The sequence below is a fragment of the Carcharodon carcharias genome, chromosome 32 (genome assembly GCF_017639515.1).
Source record: "Carcharodon carcharias isolate sCarCar2 chromosome 32, sCarCar2.pri, whole genome shotgun sequence".
NCBI lineage: Eukaryota > Metazoa > Chordata > Chondrichthyes > Lamniformes > Lamnidae > Carcharodon > Carcharodon carcharias.
Window position 1 is genome coordinate 8,348,195 of NC_054498.1, and position 20,806 is coordinate 8,369,000.

At 44.8% G+C, this 20,806-nt stretch overlaps 1 protein-coding gene across 1 annotated transcript in view; it reads right to left on the reverse strand.

Moving 5' to 3' along the window:
* Positions 1 to 9,951, reverse strand: part of LOC121271925 (proline-serine-threonine phosphatase-interacting protein 1-like) — a 51,449-nt gene extending 41,498 nt beyond the window's left edge. The window contains exons 1-3 of the mRNA XM_041178164.1: positions 9,943 to 9,951; positions 9,732 to 9,832; positions 6,230 to 6,304 (exon numbers count right to left, since the gene is read on the reverse strand). Of these exons, the coding sequence (XP_041034098.1) occupies positions 6,230 to 6,304; positions 9,732 to 9,766 (110 nt within the window). The 5' untranslated portion in view covers positions 9,767 to 9,832; positions 9,943 to 9,951. The remainder of the gene's footprint in view (positions 1 to 6,229; positions 6,305 to 9,731; positions 9,833 to 9,942) is intronic.
* Positions 9,952 to 20,806: the final 10,855 nt, after the last annotated feature.

A 20,806-nucleotide genomic window follows, 5' to 3' on the forward strand; every position in this document is an offset into this window, starting at 1 on the left:
GTTTAACTACACTGTGGATGAGTGACAAAAATCTGACATGCACTTAATAATGGCAAAAATCCCATTTATGTTTTTGCCTTAAATGACACACCCATGGCAAAGTATAAAGAAATGCAGCAAGATTAGGCTTGCCCAGGTACCAGCTAGTTGAAGCACAGCTGAAATGCAACATTTGAAAATCCTCCATGACAAATTCAGGAGGTCTTGTGCCACTGGGGCTAGCATCCCTGTCTCTGAGCCAGAGGGCTCTGGGTTCAAGTCCCAACTCAAGACTGATGGCCACAGAAGGTGCTTTCATAACCAACCTCTTATTGACCGGGTTATCAACCTGCAAATCCTTCCAATATGACTATGGTAAGAGTAGGAGAGTCTTCTGTTCAGCCAGAACAGTGTGGTAAGCTGTAGCACAACAGCCTCCCCACATTAAAAGGCTTCATGCACAGGTACTTGCCATGGGCTGTACTCCATGGCAAGTGTCCTCCTTGCTTCAAAGGAGGACTAAAGAAGAAGAATACCAATTTGCTGGTGTTTTTTGCTATGAGTGAACCCAGGTACACTACATTACTAAAAAAGATGGATTTAAACCATCTGAGAATTTATATTTGATGGAATGCACCAGTTGTTCATTCTGTCCCTATTGAATGCACAATGATTATTTGTATCTGTTTTGTGTCTCATTGTGTGGTAAGATTTACAAGTGCTTCAAATAGACTGCCATTTCTAAACATTAAGCAAAGGTAATTGATTTGCTGGTTAAACGTCAAGAGCTGCTTGATGTTAAAACCTGGACTTTGCGCTGGAGGTCCACAGTTGGCTGAGTTTTGCTAATGCTCATCTCTCCCCCGCTTCTGCACAAGGTGTATTATGACATGCTACTTTCCTTTCGCCCAGCTTTGGTTTCCTCTCCTGAAAGCACTGATTCCTGTGGGACAGTTTATTCATGAGCTGGCTACATTCCAGTATCACAATCATAAAAAACCTTCCCTCTCCCTGCACATATTACAACATATCCAGTCTACACCACGGGCAGAAATAGCCGTCAGTGTTAGTGTTCAATCTTTCAAAAAAGAATAAATTGTGCTGTTCAAGGCAAGGTGACTTCACTGCTGAAGAAGCAAATATGTTTCCACTTCAGGCACTAGTGCCCTTAGCAAACACTCACAGGCCAAATAGGGCAGGTACTGAGTCCAGCTTTCAACTGCAACATTGTACCTCCAGCCTGAATGCAGAGGTCAGCACCTACGCACAGTAGTGCTATTTGGGGCAATGAGCAGCAAGATTGAGTGTTCTGAGCAAGGTTGAAGCCGATTCAATTTGAAGACATGCACTCTAACTTCACATAATAGGTAACTGAGGAATTGACAAACTGCTAATTAACTATGGTGACAGGCAACAACTCTATAAAGGCCGCATTGTAAAGTCCTGGCACTGTGGTGAAGTTGCTATCCAGTGCACCTTGGGCAGTGTTAACTTCCTGAGGTTTATGTACTCTTCATTCATCAAGGAGGAAACAGTACCATAGCGGTAATGCTACTGGACTAGTAACCCAGATAAAACACTCTAGGGACACGACTTCAAATAACACCATGGCAGCTGGGATGGGCGGTTTAATTAATAAGTCTGGATTAATGATCATAAATTTATCCATCCAGTTCACTGAGTGCCCTGGAGGAAAGGGAATCTACCCTTCTTACTCAGTCTGGCCTACACGTGATCCACAGCAAGGTGATTGTGCAAACCACTGCAAAATAAAGCACTACCTACACCATACGGACCGCAGCAATTCAAAAGAAAATGGCTCACCACCACCTTCAAGGTAAATTAGGGATGAGCAATAAACGGTGGCCTTGCCAGTGAAAAAAAATTCTATGGGCAGAATTTTACACTGATCAGGCAGGCACACGCCCAACCAGACGTGGAGCAGCGCACAATGATGTCGGGCATGATATTTCAGTCGGCGGGCACGCACAGGTGTTGGAGCCACGCCCGCCATCAATTGGAGGGGCCAATTGAGGCAATCGAAACCAATTTTGCGTTGCCCGTGCAATTTCACGGTCTTCACACAGCCAGTCGACAATTTGCAAAACCTCATCCAAGGGCGGGATAAAAAGATTCAGCAGCATTGCCAGGGTGAGTGGTGAGGAGTTCGGGAGATAGTTTGCAGCTGGTTGCTAGTTGGTACATGGCAGCTTCATCTCTGTTTGAGGCTGGCGCCTTAGAGGCTTCTCTCTTCGTTTCAGGACTCGTTGGTGGCTCCACGGCCCCTGGAGGATTTGGACCATGTGGATCCTTCGGTGATCCTGGTAACGGGGATTGTGGTCTCCACTGGAGGCACCTCCTCTGGGGAGGAGGAGAGGGGCAGAAGGGAGAGGAGGCCAGGTGTCCCTATGCAACTTCCAGGGGAGCAACCTGGGGAGAGGTGCAGGCACAAGGAGCACAGGGTGAGCAGTTGGTCCAAGGTGTAAGGGGCCACAGAAGATGCCACGATCCTGCTGCCTGGGTTTACAGACAGCGATACTGCTACCTCAATATGTCAGAGGTGCAATGCCGAAGGAGGCTCCACCTCTCAAGACAGACAGTGACCTCCGTTTGTCAGATGATTGTCGGAGCTGATCTCAGGCCCAGTGTGGGTGGACATCCCATGCCAGTGGCTCTGAAGGTCACAGTGGCCCTCAATTTCAAAGCCTCCAGCTCTTTTCAGGTGTCGTTGGGGGATCTGGGTGGAGTCTCCCAATCAGCTGTCCATAGTTGCATCAAGCTGGTGACAGAAGCTCTGTTCAGGCGTGCATTGACTTTCATTCATTTCCGTACGGACGAGGACCACCAGGCTGAGCAAGCCGGAAGCTTTGCAGTGATTTCTGGGTTCCTTCATGTCCAGGGTGCCATCAACTGCACACGTGGGCATCAAGGCACCAGTGAGTCAGCCGGGTGCCTTCGTCAACAGGAAGGGATTCCACTCCTTTAACACATGGATAGCGTGTGACCACCAGATGCAGATTCTGCAAGTCTGTGCAAGGTACCCTGGCGTCTCCCATGACACTTACATCCTGAGACACTCCCAGGTGCCAAGGCTCTTCAGTCCTCCAGCCCGACTGGATGGATGGCTGCTGTATGACAAGGACTATCCGTTGAAAAAGGTGGCTCATGACGCTTCTCTGCCACCCAAGAATGAAGGCACAGCAGCATTATAATAGGAGCCATGCCTCCACGAGGGTGGTGATAGAGAGGACTATGGGTCTTTTGAAGACTCGCTTCCAATGCCTGGACCATTCACGGGGAGCACTACAATACCCCCAGAGCAGGTGTTACTGATAGTGGTTGCATGCTGCACTCTTCACAATCTGGCACTGGCAAGGGGAACCCACTGGAGGAAGAGGATCTTGACATTGCTCCACAGGCCAGAGGGTGAATTAGATAGCGAGTCAGAAGGGGAGCACAGTGAGAGCATGGAGGCAGACATCTGTAACCTCTAGGGAGACAGGGATGCCTTGAACGAACACTGCTTCATCTAGGCTTCCAAATAGCCACTCCCTCCTCATGCCAGGGCTGCCACTTCCAACAGGATGTCTCAAATAACTCTTTACTTTGACCCTAAAGTCCATTCAGTGCCCGTGCAATAAAAGATTAGAGCTACTCATGTCCAGCATTAAATACTGGCGTACCCTGCAACAAATAAATAAAGTAAGTAAAAGGTGAAGCATACTCAGGCTATTAAAACAAAAAAAAACAAAACATTACACAACAGAAGATCACCTATGATCAGTCCTTCTGTGCTCACGGTGCCTAAACTTATGTTTGTGAGTGCTATGTCTTGGTGCTCTCCCTCCCTCCTTGCTGGCACCAGCATTGGAGACAGCCTGCTGACTGTGGTGTCTTGTTGGCCTCGATGACCTTGACAGTCGTCCTCTGGCCAGTGGAGCCTGTGCTGACCCCGCCTGGGAGGGAGTGGCCAGTGCCAAGGCCGGCATCTCCCCAGTCATCACAGCCTCAGATGCCATGTGGCAGATGGGTAGAGGAGCTGCTGCCATCATCCAGAGCGCCCTGAGAAGAGTCCTCAGAGATGACAAGAAGCTCATGTGCCAACGTGAGGTTGCTCTGGACCTCCCTGTTTGCCGTTGAAGGACGGCCACCTAGCTGGTATACTGGATGCCTTATCATTCTCCTGCCTGTGTGAGGGCTTACAGGTCCAAGCACAACCCCAGGAACCCGATCCTGTTCCTGGAGCTACCCTCTCTACGAGAGTTGCCACCATCAATGGATGAGGCAGTGCACTTGGCCATGAGGGTCAACGCAGTGCTGATGCTCCACATGGACTCCTCCATAACAGAGACCATGGCATATATACCCTCATGGATCTCTGCGAGGTCCTTCCGCACATCTCACTGGACATCTGGCACCTAAGGGACGACTCCAGAGGCTCATCATCTGCCTTCGACTCAGTACCATCCTGGTCTCCAGTAGCCCTCTGACCACTGACACCCTGGGCACTCTCTGCCTCCGCCTGCACCTCAGGAGAGTGTGAAGTGCCCTCACCGCTGTGTTCCGACATTCTAGCCACTGATCTAACGCACACAGAGGTACTGGTATCTGCACTAGTGCCTGGTTCAGAGAGCTAGTGTGACGCAGGTGTATGTGGACCCTGGTGGTCCTCTGGCATCAGGGGTGGCTCTTTAGGGCCCTACAATTGGGTGCATGGTGGCAAATCTAAGGGAGAACAACATGTCATTGGTGTAAATCATCACACAGTCACTGTACACACCAGGCACCCTGGTGACACAATGGAGATCTGAATCATGCTGCCATCATCTTTCAACGATCAATGGGGAATCCAGCTGAGGCTCCCATCAATGGAGGAGATGACACTAGAATGTTTGCACAATCCGAAACTCTCAGCACTGTGCACTGCACACTTACCTTTATCTGACACCCCAGGCTCTCCACAGCCAGTTGACCGAGGTGCATGTCAGCTCTCCAGCTCCAAGGCATCCTGCTCATACCATGTTAGGATTAGGAGGTTTTGGGGGACTCCGCCAGTCCATGACCTTTCAATGTTGAAAGGGTAGAAGAGCATGAATTAGTTCACCCTCTACCTGCAGCACCATTGCAGCCTGGCCAACTCCACCCAAGGAGCACCTTGCAGGACACATCCGAGTCGTGGCCCTCGACCCGCAAGGCACTCAGTCCAAGCAGTCAGGGCTCACCCCCTTGGCCAGCTCCGAAGTCAATGACAATTGGAACTCAGACTCTAACACCCCTGAGCTCCACAGGGGAAAACAGCCAGCCCTCAACACACTGATCCATGGCAACACGGTACTCACCCTTCGAGCACAGCAGGTCAGTAAAACTTCTTGTGGCACTGGACCCAGAAGCACCGCACAACATCATGGCTGCTGACCAGGGCTGCCATCTGTTCCCAGGCTCTTTTTGAGAGATGTGGTGGCCTCTTCCTGCCACCCCTGGGGACAAGGGTGTCCCTCCTGGCAGACACCTCCTCCAGGAGGACCGGGAGGCACTCGTCCAAAAGGCCGGGGGGTTGGGGGGGGGGGGGGGGGGGGGGGTGGGGGGAAGGGGGGGGCGGCAATTAGAACCAACTTGCCAACCAATTAGTGCCCCCTTTTCTCCTATAGTATAAATTGTTGAGATTGTTTGAAATTTGGTATTCTTGTGTTTGTCCTGACGAGTGCAAGAGGAAAATCTTCAGCAACATGTCTTTCTTTTCAGCAACATTCAAGTTCGAAACTGTAAAACTTAGAATTATGCTGCTCAGGAGTGAAATTAGGAAGCACTACTTCACATGAGAGGTAGCAGAAATTCAGAACACCCTCTCCAACATTTCCAAACTGAGACCGACAAGATTTTTAATTAGGTAAAAGCTATTGAACCAAGATGCAGATCAGCTATGATCTAATTCAATGATGATAGAGCCTATTGAGCCTATTCAGCCCCTTGAGCCTATGCCCATTATATTTAAACCCTGGAACACTCTAGTGATGCATGCAGTACAACGTTCGTCTATTGACGTCATGAAGTCCCCCTCAGTGAAATGGAAGAGATTTCTCAACCTGCTGTACTCCCCATGAGGAATACCACTCCGGGATTATAAAATCTCTTAAATAACAGCTTTAGAGCATAAAACGTGGCGACAAAGAATAGCAAAGAGACATCAATAAGCAGGCAGATATTTTTTCTATTTAGGACTACATGCCAACCCTCTAAGATATGCACTTACTTTATCTCCATTTGACCACCGGCCTTGTGTGCAATGTGCACCAGCTCCTTCCCATACTTTTCTTCTGCCATCGCCCTGCACAAAACACAGAAAATATTTCTCCCATTCCCAACAATCCATAACAACACTGAACAATTTCCATTTATATAAGTGCAGATAAACATGCACCTTGTTGTGGGTGGTAAATAGCAGGGTATGCAGTTGGAGGGGCGGTAGCGAGGGAGGCAGCCTGATGGAGTAGGCCCCAGTAGTCACCCAGATGGCCTGCTGCATCGATTCATCACCTACCCCAATTCATCACCTACCCCACGTGCTTTCGGAAACCAGTCTCTACGGTCTCCTCCAGCAAACAAAAACAAAAAACCCTTAGATTATGTCAATTTTGCAGGATTGCCTTTGTCTCCTTCCATGTTTGGAATGAGTGTCAATAAATCACCTGTTGTCTAACTGGCCAAGGGAGCTCCACATTCCTGATGTGTACCAAGCAAAGCAAGCTGATATTAGCCAGGGCAACAAAGAATGATAGTTGAACATGGTTTCCCTGTGTTTGGATGCAAACCTGGCAAGATTCCTGGGCTAAATAAAGGTAGGTGTCAAGTGAAACCAGGATTGGATGGTGTGATATCCTTTGTGTTTGAAAAACCAGTCATGGTTCACTTGTTCAGTTGCACAGATGAAACAACTTTGTAATTGTATACTTTACCTTGTCAGCTGGGCTCAGGTCTGAGTCAGAAGATTGTGGGTTCAAATCCAACTCCAGACCTTGAGCACAAAAATCTAGGGTTATGTAGTGCAGTATTGAGAGAGCACTGCACTGTCAGGGGTGCTCTGTTTTGGATGAGACATTAAACCGAGGACCTGCCTGTTCTCTCGGGTAGATGCAAAAATTCTCATGGCACTAATTCAAAGAAGAGCAAGGGAAACATCCCTAGTGTCCTGGCCAATATTTGTCCTTCAATCAACACCACAAACAGATTATGGTCATTGTCACATCATTTAGTTTAAAAACAGGGAAGTCTTGTTACAAGTGTATAGGCTATTGGCGAGGCCGCACTTGGAGTACTGTGTATAGTTTGGTCCCTGTATTTAATAAAGGATATACTGGCATGGGAGGCAGTTCGAAAGAGATTCACTACACTGATTCCTGGGATGAAGGGGTTGATTTATCAAGAACAGCCAAACAGGTTAGGCCTTTATTCATTAGAATTTAGAAGAATGAGGGGTGATCTTATTGAAACGTACAAGATTCCGAGGGGACTTGACAGGGTAGATGTTGAGAAGTTTCCACTAGTGGGGGAATCTTGAACGAGGAGACATAGTTACAGAATAAGGGGATACTGAGATGCAAAGGAATTTCTTCTCTCAGGAGGGTAGTGAGTGTCTGGAATTCTCTGACCCAGAGTGTTGTGGAGGCTACTTAAAATACTGAAAGTATTTAAAGAGGAGGTAGATAGATTTTTGAAATATTGGGGAGTTGAAGACTATGAGGAGCTGGCACGAAAGAGGAGTTGAGGCCTGGGGCAGATCAGCCGTGATCTTATTGAACGGCAGGGCAGGCTTGAGGGGCCAAATGGCCTACTCCTGCTCCTACTTCTTATGTTCAATGCAGTAGAATGCCCCAAGGTCACAGGGTAGCAAGAAGAAAACAGTTGACACTGAGCCAAAGGAAAATTAGAGCAGCAAATGTAAAGCTTGCTCAAAGATAGAATTAGCATTTTTTTTAAAAAGGGAAAAAAAAGAGGCAGAGTGATTTGGGGATGGAATTCCAGAGCTTTGGACCCAGATGACCAATGATTGGGTGAAGAAAGTGAGGTGGTGGGGGGGTTGGGGGAGGTGGTGGATATACAAGAGGCCAAAGGTGATGGAACAAAGCATTGTAGAGTTGGAGAGAGTTAAGAGGTTGGGAGGTAGGTAAAGTTTATGTATGGAATTGGTAACAAGCATAACTTTAAAACTATGGTGTTGCTGGACTGGGAGCCAATGTAGGTCAGTAACCACAAGGACATTAGTGAACCAGATGGGTTTATACAACAATGGTTTTATGGTCAACATTAAGGAGTGTCCCCTTACTGAGATCAGCTTTCAATTCCTCGATTTATTAATCGAATTCAAATTCCGCCAGCTACCTTGGTGGGATTTGAACCCAGAGCATTAGCCTAGGTCTCCAGATCACTAAACCAATGACATTACCGCTACCTCTGTTGTCCCCCAGTGGCGTAATGGTGTCAGGGTGGGAAGAGAAGCCACTGCAGGAGTTTCCCTGGCTATGGCTAGACAGGTAAAAGTGAAATCAGACCCGTGCAGTCAAACTCAGCAAGCCAACATCAACTGGTGGAGGATAGCTTGGTAATCAGTGTCAAAGGCTGCAAAGAGGTTGAAAGTGACAAGAAGAGATAACTTACCACACTCACTGTCATTTGTAATGTTGATAACAGCCATTTCAGGGCAAATACCCAATTGAAGAGTTCATTTATTGGAGTTCTGGGAAAGAGGAGCACGGATTTTGGAGGCAACAACAAGGACTGTGAGGAAGGGGAGGGACGTCAGTCAGAGATGAGGCAGTAGTTTGCTATGACAATGATCAAGGGCAGGTGTCAGTTTTGTAAAAGGTGGGAGGGGTGTGGCCAGGAAAAACAAAGTATTGAGAAGAGAACAGAGACAGACAGACACCTATGGACCAGATAAGCTTCGAGAGCAGGGGTAAAGGAGAAAAGCACACGAGTTCCAATCTAGGGCAGTGGAAACCTCAGGGATAACTTGTCTTGGTGGGAAAAGGGAAGGGGACGTATGTGACCTGGGCAGCTAAATGGATGATCTCAATCTTGGTGATAAAGAAGACCATGAGCTCCTCACGCTTGACGGTTAAAAAGAGACAGGAGTTAGTGGGGAGAAAAAAAAGGGATAATTTTACATTCCAGATGAGTCTAGAATAAGTAGTTCTGGCAAAGGAGACCAGGGCTGAGTGCTTGATGTATTCTCACCAGATCTTGCAATGAACGGCTAAACCAATTGTGCACTATGAACATTCAAATCTAAGTCCCCCTGGATGTAAGGCAAAAGACGGGGGCCTTACTAAGGATAATGACCAAAGTGAGAAAGAGAGAGAACAATCTCTGGGTTCCTTCTTGTTATTGCTATCCAGTTGACTCCAGCCAGAAAGTATGTGGGTAGATGTCAGGTCAAGGTCAAGATTAGGCTGAACCACAATATTCGTCAAGGTTACGCAGCCTTCTGACATTTTCTGTTTCAGCTCAGATTGAAGAATTGATTGGGCAAGGTAAATGGTCATGGAAAACTGTTAGCACCGGAAGAACTATACCCCATCATGAACTAATATCTTGGAGGGGATGGGGGCTGAGGGAAAAAATTAATTTCAAAGTAAATGTTTTGGGAGGTAGAATGCAATGGAAAGTTCTAGTTCCTCAATGCTACAGTTGTTCATTCATATATTTGCCCAATCAAAATAGTTGCTCCATAAAACTCAGGAACTCTGAAATCTTACCTTAATCTTAGCAGTTCCTCCATATCCTTGCACATTTTTCGACCTTCCTGTAACCGTGCCAGCAAGACTTCATGCCCAACATAACTAGTAAATTCTGGACTCTGTGAAAGCAATTGAAAGAATAGGACTTACAAAACTTCCAAGAGCTCAATTTCACCCCTCTTAAAATGCTCCTCAGTCACCAAGCCCCACATCTGTATTTTGGCTGCACCTTAATCCAGGCTCTTGTCCACATTAACCAAAAGCAATCTACCCTGTGCAGATCCTAAATACAAGACAAAAGGACCGTCAGAGCCAGCTTCCTCCCCACAGCCAGGCAAGAGAGGCAACGTTAATAACCTTCCAAGCTGGAATGCAACACTAGAATTAGCACACATTGTCAGGGGTACCACATTTTGATTTAAGTGTTGAGTCATTAAGTCTAAATTGATAGCATGGCATTCGAGGAAGTAAAACAAGATGCTGATTTAATAAAAGCAAAATACCACGGATGCTGGAAATCTGAAATAAAAAACAGAAAATGCTGGAAAGGTCTGGCAGCATCTGTGGAAACAGAAACAGAGTTAATGTTTCAAGTCTGTATGACTCTTCTTTGAAACAGAGTTTGGACTCAAAACGTTAACTCTGTTTCTCTCTCTACAGATGCTGCCAGACCTGCTGAGTTTTTACTTTTGCACAATTAAATTGATCTCACGGAGGTTTGTTGGACCTGTGCAAGACAGTTGCTATTGTTTACCTACATGGCATTGCATTTTTCAAAATAGTTCAGCGCACGTGAAGGGCTTTAGGTTGTCCTGAGAAGAATGGCTTGAAGGGATAAAAAAAAATATGCAGAAAAAGGTTTGTCCCTTCTTGTTCCAGTTTCTAGGCCAGGAGGAGGAGTGTCAAAAACACTTTTAAACCCCACCATCCCAGTGTGGTTAACTCAGCACAGAACAGTTATTAAACCTGTTTCAGCTCCACATTGGACATCCAACCTACCCACGCTTGGGAAGGCCAGTGAGGGGGACAAATAGGGCAGTCACACATCACATGGAAGTATTTGGTCCAGCGATCTTCTTTCCCCTTTGTAACCACCAGTGAGAACTGGCAAAGAGACACAGAAGTCAAGTGGTTCACCTCTGTTAAAAAAGGCCTTTCTCCTTGTCACATGAGATGCCTCAATATGGTAATTGCTTTTGAGGCAATTGGACTTTGGTTTAACATTTCTCACCTGAATGACGCCAACGATGTATATTTAGTAGTTTCACCTAACCAGGTGATAAGTAGAGTATTTTGTGCATGAGTAGTGATTTTTGTGAATGAACCAAAATAAAAATCCTTACCAACCCCTTGGTAACCTCTCCCAACTTGTTCACCTCATGACGTTATCAGCACTCAATGCTTATGCCAAAGCATTTCAGTCAACACAAACATACCAAAGAATAAATGAGAAATGAAGTTAATCAGAATTAAATTTTCCTACATAATTTCTTTCCCATCTCTCCTAAAGGTGATGGTGCAAGTTAGGGTACATTCTATGTGGCTATTCAACAAGGTGTTGCATGACTGCTCAGATCATGTCTGCATTCACTTGGTGTCCACACATGGCCTTACCTTCCAGCAGGGGGGTCACTGGGCTAAAGATCAGCAGCAGGAACTCTTGAGGTAACTCAGGAATGGGAATGAAGCCGGGAACCTTCCTGGCCTCTATAGCTCAGGTGCTATTTGGCTTATATACTCAAAATGCCAAGACACTAGGGAAGAACTGTTGGGGGGGGGGGGGGGGGGGGGGGGGGGGGGGAGAAATCAGAGGAAAATGAGCAGAAAGATCCTGTGACTAAATTCTCTTGGAGATGAGGGAAGGAAAGAAACCTTTGCATTCTTGTAGGATTTTAGAGATCCACGAACAGGATATCATGCCAAATATCCCAAGTGCATTCAGTTTGGAAAATACAACAGTGCAGAGATATTTGCTCTCTTTATTCTTTTGGGGGATGTGGGTCTCACTGGCAAGGCCAGTGTTTGTTACCCAATCCCAATTGCCCTTGAACTGAGTGGCTTGTGAGGCCATTCCAGAGGGCAGTTAAGAGTCAACCACATTGCTGTGGGTCTGGAGTCACATGTAGGCCAGGCAAGGACAGCAGATCCTTTGTTCCCAGGCCCAATTTCGGGTAAGTTTTGTGTAGATACGCACCCACTCGGAACGGAGTGGAGACTATCCAAACACGTTCTATGCGTTATCCAGCTTGGGCCCCTGAATTAGTAGCCAGTGAGATTGCCACTACACCACCATCCCCCTCAGAGGTTCAGCAGCAAAATCCTGCGTCACCTTGTGGTTTTGAAATTGCATCATCATAAACTTTATTTTTGCATTGAAGGCTGTTGCACAAGGGCTTGAGGAGCAGAAATTGCAGGGAAACAATGATGTGTAATTCACAGATGTTGTTCAGCGTCAGGTGCAACTGAGCATGCCCAGCTTACATTATCAAGAATTGCCAGAGACCTCTTAACTGCGGAACGCCCCCTAAGGATCACAGTTTCCAACAAGTCTACCTGAATGTAGAGGAGAGAGTTGTACTCTATAAACACAGCCTAATGGTGCATTAACTAAGAAATCACTTGCACTCAGCAATCTACACCAACACATCCCAATTTCCAGCAACTTTACAAGTCATTTTCTTCTTCACCCCGCCCTCCACCGCCCCGCCCTCCCTCCTTCCTTCCACCGCTCCGCCCTCCCTCCTTCCCTCCACCGCCCCACCTTCCCCCCCCGCCCCGCCTTCCCTCCACCACCCCTCCTTCCCTCCCCCCGCCCTCCTTCCCACTGCCCTGCCCTCCTTCCCCCGCCCTGCCTCCCTCCACCGTCCTGCCCTCTCTCCTCCCACCCTCCACTGCCCTCTCCCCCCGCCCTCCCCGCCCCCTTTCCCCCCCAACCTCTTGCCCTCCACCGCCCCCACCCCCCTCTCCTCCCGCCCCACCCTCTCCCCACCCCTCCCCCTTACCCTCCACCACCCCGACCTCTTTCTCCCACCCGCCCCCCTCCCCCTCCCATCTTCACAGCCCCAACCTCCATAGCAGGTGCCAACTTCTACAGATTTGGTTCTCCTTGCAGCACTTTGCCCAAACATCCATTCTCTATTGGAATGGGGAGTAACCTGTCAGCACACAATGCAGCAACAATCAGGCATCACAACTGAGTGTTAACCTGTTCACCGCCCAATGGTCACACATTTTCCAGGCAGGAATCACCAGCTGGCAATTATAAAAAGCTATCAAGTCAACTCAGCAACTCAGACTAAAACAGGAAAAGTTATTTGAACGTCTAACATGCTGATGACAGCAAAGAACGTGCATAGCCTGGCTGGGGAGGACAGGGAGAAATACGGTGGACAAAATGAAGAAGTTGCACATCCTTATGGAACACAATACTTAACAAAGTAGTCTAAATAACAGTTAGAATGCTATGCCTTTGAAATCTTCATTCTAATCCAGTCCAAACAGCTGTAGCAAAGTCTCTTTTCTTTGCTGGTTATATGGATAATGGTCGTCTCTACCCAGTTCCTAGTGGGTACATAACGACATCACAAAAAAAAAACCTACCCCAAAATTGGAAGCAATGGGTTGTCAATCAACTTTAGAAAGAGCACAAGTATAGACATTGTGGGAAGCAGCAATATTACAATGGAGATCTCCTCTTAAGACTGAGGGTACATGACTCAACATTCAGAATACTCCTTAGTATTGACAAACCAGAAATGTTAGCTTTTAACGAAGTCCACTGAGATCTATTCATAGTGAATTAGCTTTCCTATATTGGAGACTTTGGTCCAGATTTGGCCAGACTAATGAATTCTCCACTCTTTGCTAACTGTAAAGAAGCCAAGTTAATTCCTTAATGATAACTGGTAATCCAGCTATAAAGGGTGCAAGGGTCCCAGCAGTGCTTTGCTAAGGCTGGGCTTCATAAACCTTGTTGGGACAGAGGAGAAAGTCTTTATAGTGTACCTAAACTGCATGGCTGAATGCTCACATTTGCTTTGGAAACAGCAATCCATCCCTCAGTTTTAATTCCCATTTTTAGAGGGAAAGTGTTCACAGAATGAATAAAACATTTCAATTTCCCCACACTAACCAGCCTTGGTGACTCCGAGTAGTGTCAGTTTGTGGTCTCCTGATTTGAGTCCCATCTCAGGACCGATGACCAAGGAAAGTGCATGCATAACGTGGCCAAACAGATCAAGTATCAAGTTACAAATCCTTCCAACACATGCTAATGGCAGGTGGTAAAATAAATTCCTGGTCAGCCAATTGATGGAAAGAATGCTGGAGCCTCTAGATCACATCCATAGCTCCAGGCTACATCATGCATGTAGAAATTAACGTTGCCACTTGTGAACTGTAACCTACAAACATCTACCAGGCTACTTCTAGAATTCCATTCAAATCTACACCTGGTCATAGAGGACCCATTGTTAGAGAATGGGGAGTTGTACCACAAGGATGGTGGAGGAGTCAGTAACAAGGAAACTACCCACAGGCTGCATGAGATGCAAAGAGGGAAAGAATGAAGAGAAGCATGCATAAGTAATTTTCATCTGTGAGCTAGCACAGAGATACATGTTAAACTTGTACAAAATCTTAATTAGACCACACTTGAGGGTACTGTGAATTGTTTGCCATAATATGGTAGAATTTAAATTCCATTAATAAAATAAATCTGAAATATAGAGCTAGTCTCAGTAATGGCGGCTATGAAACTGGAAGCTGGCAAAAGGCAGCATTAAATTAGTGCAAATCACCTCAGATGCCAAGTCAGCTTTAGAAACTATTAGACAGATGAGCTAAGATGTATATGACCTTCTCCAGTTGTGATCTCAAAATATGCAGTGATGTAGAAATAAAACTGCTGAAAATAATAAAAAAGGTTTTTTGGGACCGTCAATATAGCCTCTGATTCAATATCCATGAATAAAAAAATTCAATATCTATGAATAAAAAAAAATTTGGAATTGAAAACTAGTCTCAGTAATGGTGACTATGAAACTTATCATCGATTGTTGTAAAAACCCATCTTATGCCCTTTAGGGAAGGAAATCTGCTTATCTAGTCTGGCCTGCGTGTGACTCCAGACCCACAGCAGTGTGGTTGACTCTTAACTGCTCTCTAAAAAGGTCTCGTAAGCCACTCAATTCAAGGGCAATTAGGGATGGGCAAGAGGCCTTGTCAATGATGCCCACATCCCATGAAAGTCTAAAATAAAATTTTTAGAAAGGATGCATAGAGATATTGAAGAAGGTTCAAAAGATGATTTGCTGGAATGATACCAAAACTATGAAGTTGAGCCTATCATGAAAGATTGAACAGGTTGGGGTTCTTTTCTCTAGAAAATTGATATAGTGGTCTTGAAGATTATGAGAAGGGTTTGATAGGAGGATAGACAAAGAAAAAAAAAAAACGTCTTTCTACTTGGGGAGACGACCAGAACAAGAGGCCATTTGTTAAAAGATGGCAACTAATAAATCAAATGGGGAATTCAAGAGAATAGTCTTTACCCAGATGGTGGTTAGAATGTGGAACTCGTTACCACAGACGGGTCAAGGTGAACAATATAAATGCATTTAAGGGAAAGCTAGAGAAACACATGAGGGAAAAAGGAATAGAAGGATCGGTCAGAAGAGACTCACATGGGAGCATAAACACTGGCATGGACTAGTCGCCGGTTTCTGCTGTAGATACTATGTAATGAATCAGGTTTGGTGAAGATGATACGTGTGGAATGGGAAAAGCCCACCTTGAATATAGTGATTATATTCCGTTTCAAAATGCTTATCAAGGCACTTAGAAAAGTCAAGAACACAAAAAATACAAGTCCAGCAGAGAAGGGAATGCGTTAAGAGAAGTTGACTGGAAACCAAAAGTGGGAAATCTACAATGGGAAGTAACACTTCAGTACACTGTGTTCTTACATTAGATTGCATTACCCAGGTAAAAAAAAACTTACAGAAAGCAAATTAATGAGATTTGTGTTGAGGATGTGGTTTAAAAAAGATCAACTTTCCTTATTATTTCAGTGATGACATTGTGACATGATGCAGGTTTTTGACACATAAATAAGGTTTGCCAATACCTTGTGGAAAAGACAGAAAGGCTTAGGGCTTTACTTCACCCTTGTCCCATTAAACTTATTCAGATCATTTGACAATTTTTGCATTAAGCAGTAATGATGCCTTAAAAAAAAACCTTATCACTCACTTTCCAAGGAGCTGTGCTCCATTTAATTAGGAGAGTAGACTAGACTAGACCTTCAACATTGCTGACAGCGATATGCAAATCAGGGATAAGCAACTCAGGGAATTACATCGATTTGGAACTTACCAGACCAATGCAAATTCTCTTAACTGTGACAAATAAAATCATATCAATACAAGTCTACATCACATAACAACCCAAAATTTAACATGTTGGGATAACAGCATAAAGTGATAGTAAGCCAGGGACCGGCTCATGTCTCTCCCGATTTTTATTTTCATTGATATCATCCATTATGCATTAATTGCGCAAATTCAAGACCAAGATCTGGTGTCAGTTGTGGCTCAGTTCTTGCCTTTTGAGTCAGGTAGCTGTAGGTTCAAGTCCCACTTTAGGACTGCAGCACAAAAATCAAGGCTGACATTCCCAGGGAGTGCTGCACTGTCCAATATGCCATCTTTCGGATATTAAACCAAAGCCCGGTCCACCCCCTCAGATGGGCGTAAAAGATCCCATGGCACAATTTTTAAAAAGTAGAGATCTCCTTGATGTCCTGGCTATAATTTATCCCTCAACCAACATCACTAGATTACCTGGCCATTTACCACATTGCACACAGCAAGCTACCACTAGCAGAAAATTGGCTGCTCTGTTTCTTGCATTACAATAGTGACTATACTCCATTAGAACTTCTTTGGCTGTGAAGCACTTTGGGTTGCTGGGAAGTTATTAAAAGGTGCTATAGAAATGAAATTCTTAAGCCACCTTGGTAAAAAATTGACAAAATCGGACTCAAAAAAGGGAACAAGTATAATTAGTATGGAAACAGAAAATTTGATTCTATAGGGAAGCTCTATGGTTGGATATTAACCACATTGTTGAAGCGGAGTAAAGCAAAGAGGAAAAGGTCTTTCATCTACACCAAGCCCGTGCTATACCTGACTTCACTGATGACTCGTTAAAAAAAGTTCCACGGACCAATATGAACCACTCCCACAGATTTTACACAATTTGGAGGCCAGGTTAGCAGCGTTGACCAAAGTTTCAGGATGAGTTTTTTTCTGGAACTGCGCCTGCTCCCAAACTGTTCATTGAAGTAATATTTTTCTCTTTGCAAAGGCCCATTCCATCTCACCGCTCGCCCCTTCACCCGTTGCTGTCCTCAATATCCACTCGCCTCCTTGCTAGTCTGTGTTGGTGCTCATCCTCCATATCAGCAGTAGTCCTAATTCCATGTGCCAACTCACCTGTACAACAATCATCCAGCCGGTTCTGAAAAAGGTAGCACAGCTCTCTGCTTCACATCACTAACTCTGACAATGCATTGTCCTGCTTCACAGCACTAAGTTTCTTCTGCTTTCTACCCAAACCTATTTGATCAATGTCTCCCTTACCTAGCACCTTCCAACACTAGAACCCCATCAGTTACTAGCAACTCTGTCCCATCCCTTCATAATTTTTAAATACTTCTATTAAAAATCACCCACTAATCTAATGGAAAGTGCAATTCACCCCCCACTCCAACCCCAAGTCTTATTTCATATTTTTCGAAGCACTCATAGCATATAATACTAAAACATCCTTGGAGATTGCCACTGTCCTGTCCAAAACACATCCAAATGGATTGCTATTGTAACTCTAGATACCAGGATGGTATAATTCGGTGTGAATGTCCTCCAGTCATCCAAAACTGCCTCACCCTAATGAGCTGAATGGAAAGTGGATCGAGATGCAAGTTAAATTCTAATGTTTTTGCATCAAAGGGTTAGGAACCCAAGACAGAATAAAACAAAGTAAAATGAAGAGATTGAAGATAAAGAGGGGGAAAAAAAATAATTCCTGTAATAAGAATTATACTTGGGTAGTGACTAATTAATTACATCCCCTAAAGCGACTCATGTCAGTCATTAATTAGGAAATAGTTATGAAAAATGGATTTTTCCAATGTGTGATGTGTGTTATGTGTCAGGCCTATTTGAGTAATGTTCTTTAATAACAGGAAGTTATGACTGCTGAATTATCCCTCAAAACTTTAATAGTCAGGGTCATTGGAAGTCAAATTACTGCAGTAGCCCTCATCACAAAATCTCCCACAGATAGCATTTGGAGAAAGCAACTATGTAGTGCAGAGCACTGCAAATGTGTAGGAGCTTCACAAACAACTTACATAATATGCAAAGCAAGATTGGTCTTGCAGAGAACTTTGCTAGTTCTGCAAAAGGTGTAAAAATTCTAGGAGGAACATTCTTTTCACCAATTTCTTGGGCTTCCATGAGGTGAAAGCTCCATTATTTGGCCACCTCGAGGTCCTTCATAATGGGTTGTTTGTGACAATGGTTCCTGAAGCATTGGGCTCACCACCAGCTGAACAATAACCACATAGATTTATTATATCTAGTCGCATGGTATTCATATGATACCAATACGATGAGGTAATTGAGTCACCTATTCCCAACAGCACAATTACAAAAGGAACCATCTACTTGTTGAAACCTCACTATTTTAACTCCTAGGCCTCAGTTAAATCTTGACGCGCTTTTGTAAAGGTGGACTCAGCTCCGGACAGGCATCCTCGCCATTTGTTCACTACAGCAATTACAAATTTGGAATAGTCAGTTCCTGATGGCATGCAAGTAACTTGGACAATCTTAACTGGTCACACCAGGGTCTCTTCTCAGGCAGTCCCTCAGGATCAAGGATAACTTGCTTCCACTCCGGTTCAACAGGTTGTCAGATGGCTGATGAGTCCAATGTACAATCTGCAGACTCTGCTATGTTGGGGCAGGTGGTGCTTGGAAGGTTGGGTGGATGAATTGTTTGGACTCTCCCTCCAACACTTTGAATTTGCCTCCGTGTTTTCCCAAAGTAGTCTCACGACATGTTTGGTGCCTTCCCAAATGAACCTTCCCCACACAAGCCAGGGTGTCCCAGGAGTCATCAGGGATATTTGACTTCTTCAGGACTGCTTTGAGGTCATCCCCAAAACCTGGCTAGAAGATTATTTTCTGCCAGCCAGCTAGAGTATGCATAAATAGGTCTTTGTCCAATGGCAGGATGTGATGAGTGGAGTCCCACAGGGGTGTGCTGGGGTCTCAACTTTTTACATCAAATGACTTAGGTGAGGGGAATGAAGACATGGTAGCTAAATTTGCAGACGACACAAAGATAGGTAGGAAAGTATGTTGTAAAGACGTAAGAAGTTTGCAGACGGATATAGACAAGTGAGTGAGTGGGCAAAAATCATGTGGGAAAATGTGAAGCTGTTCACTTTGGCAGGAAGAATACAAAAGCAGAGTATTACTTAAACAGAGAACAACTGCAGAATGCCCAGGTGCAGAGGGATCTAGGTGCTCTCATGCACGAGTCATGAAACGTTAGTTTGCAGATACAGCATGTAATCAGGAAGGCTAATGGAATGCTATCCTTATTAAGAGAGGAATTGAACATAAAAGTAAGGATGTTATGTTTCAGTTATACAGGGTATTGTTGGGAGCACATCTTGAATAGTGTGCACAGTTTTGGTCTCCTTATTTAAAAAGGAAGGATGCAACTATGTTGGAGGCGGTTCAGAGGAGGTTTACTAGATTGATACCTGGAATGGGTGGGTTGTCTTATGAGGAAAGGTTGGACAGCGTGGGCTTGTTTCCACTGGAGTTTAGAAGAGTGAGGGGTGACTTGATTGAAGTATATAAGATCCTGAAAAGTCTTGACAAGGTGGACATGGAAAAGATGTTTCCTCTTGTGGGAGAGTCCAGAACTAGGGGCCACTGTTTTAAAATTAAGGGTTGCCCCTTAATAGGGCAGAGATGAGAATTTTTTTCTCAGAGGGCTGTGCAACTTTGGAACACTCTGGCTTGGAAGGTGGAGGAGTGTGGGGGGTCGTTAAATATCTTTAAGACAGAGGTGGATAGATTCTAGTTAGGCAAGGGGATCAAAGGATATTGGGGTAGATGGGAATGTGGGACTTGAAATACAAACAGATCAGCCATGATCTTCTTGAATGGGGGAGCAGGATCGTGGGGCTGAATGGCCTACTTCTGCTCCCATTTCGTATGTTTTCGCTCTCCTCCTGGGAGTCGCCGGCTGCAACCGAGTTCAGAGCAGAGCAGCTGCTTCGGGAGTCTGATTTCAGGCATACGAACGACATATCCTGCCCACTAGGGTAGGGATAATATAGCCCACAGTTTGGTCTTTCTAAAGTCGTGCAATATCTAAAATATATGGTAAATGTCTAAACTGTCAATTTAACTCAATATGAAAACCTTTTAAAAAGTCATTTATGTCATCAACCCTGCTTCTCGAATAGACTATATATAATCCACACCTCTTAAATTTACATTGCTCAAGAAGTGATGAAATTTACATTGCTCAAGATTTGATGAACAGAGATAAAATATCTAGAAATGAAAAACTAATAAGCTTCCTCCACACATTGTCTCTAGACTTGGTTATTTTGTTTATTCATCCTTTAGTCTCCATCTCAACTGAAGAAAGCAAGCTTACAACAGTACTGGGAAAAAAATGTAATATCGCACCTTTCTTATCACACCTCAAACTGCCTTACTTACAGTCAATTACTTTTGAAGTCTTGCTATGTAAGCAAACACCCACAAACCGGCAACCAGATTCCACAAATAACACTAAGATAAAAGCAAAAAAATTGCAGATGCTGGAAATCCAAAACAAAAATAAAAATAAAAATACCTGGAAAAACTCAGCAGGTCTGGCAGCATCTGCAGAGAGGAACACAGTTAACGTTTCGAGTCCGTATGACTCTTCAACAGAACTAAGTAAAAATAGAAGAGAGGTGAAATATAAGCTATTTCACCTCTCTTCTATTTTTA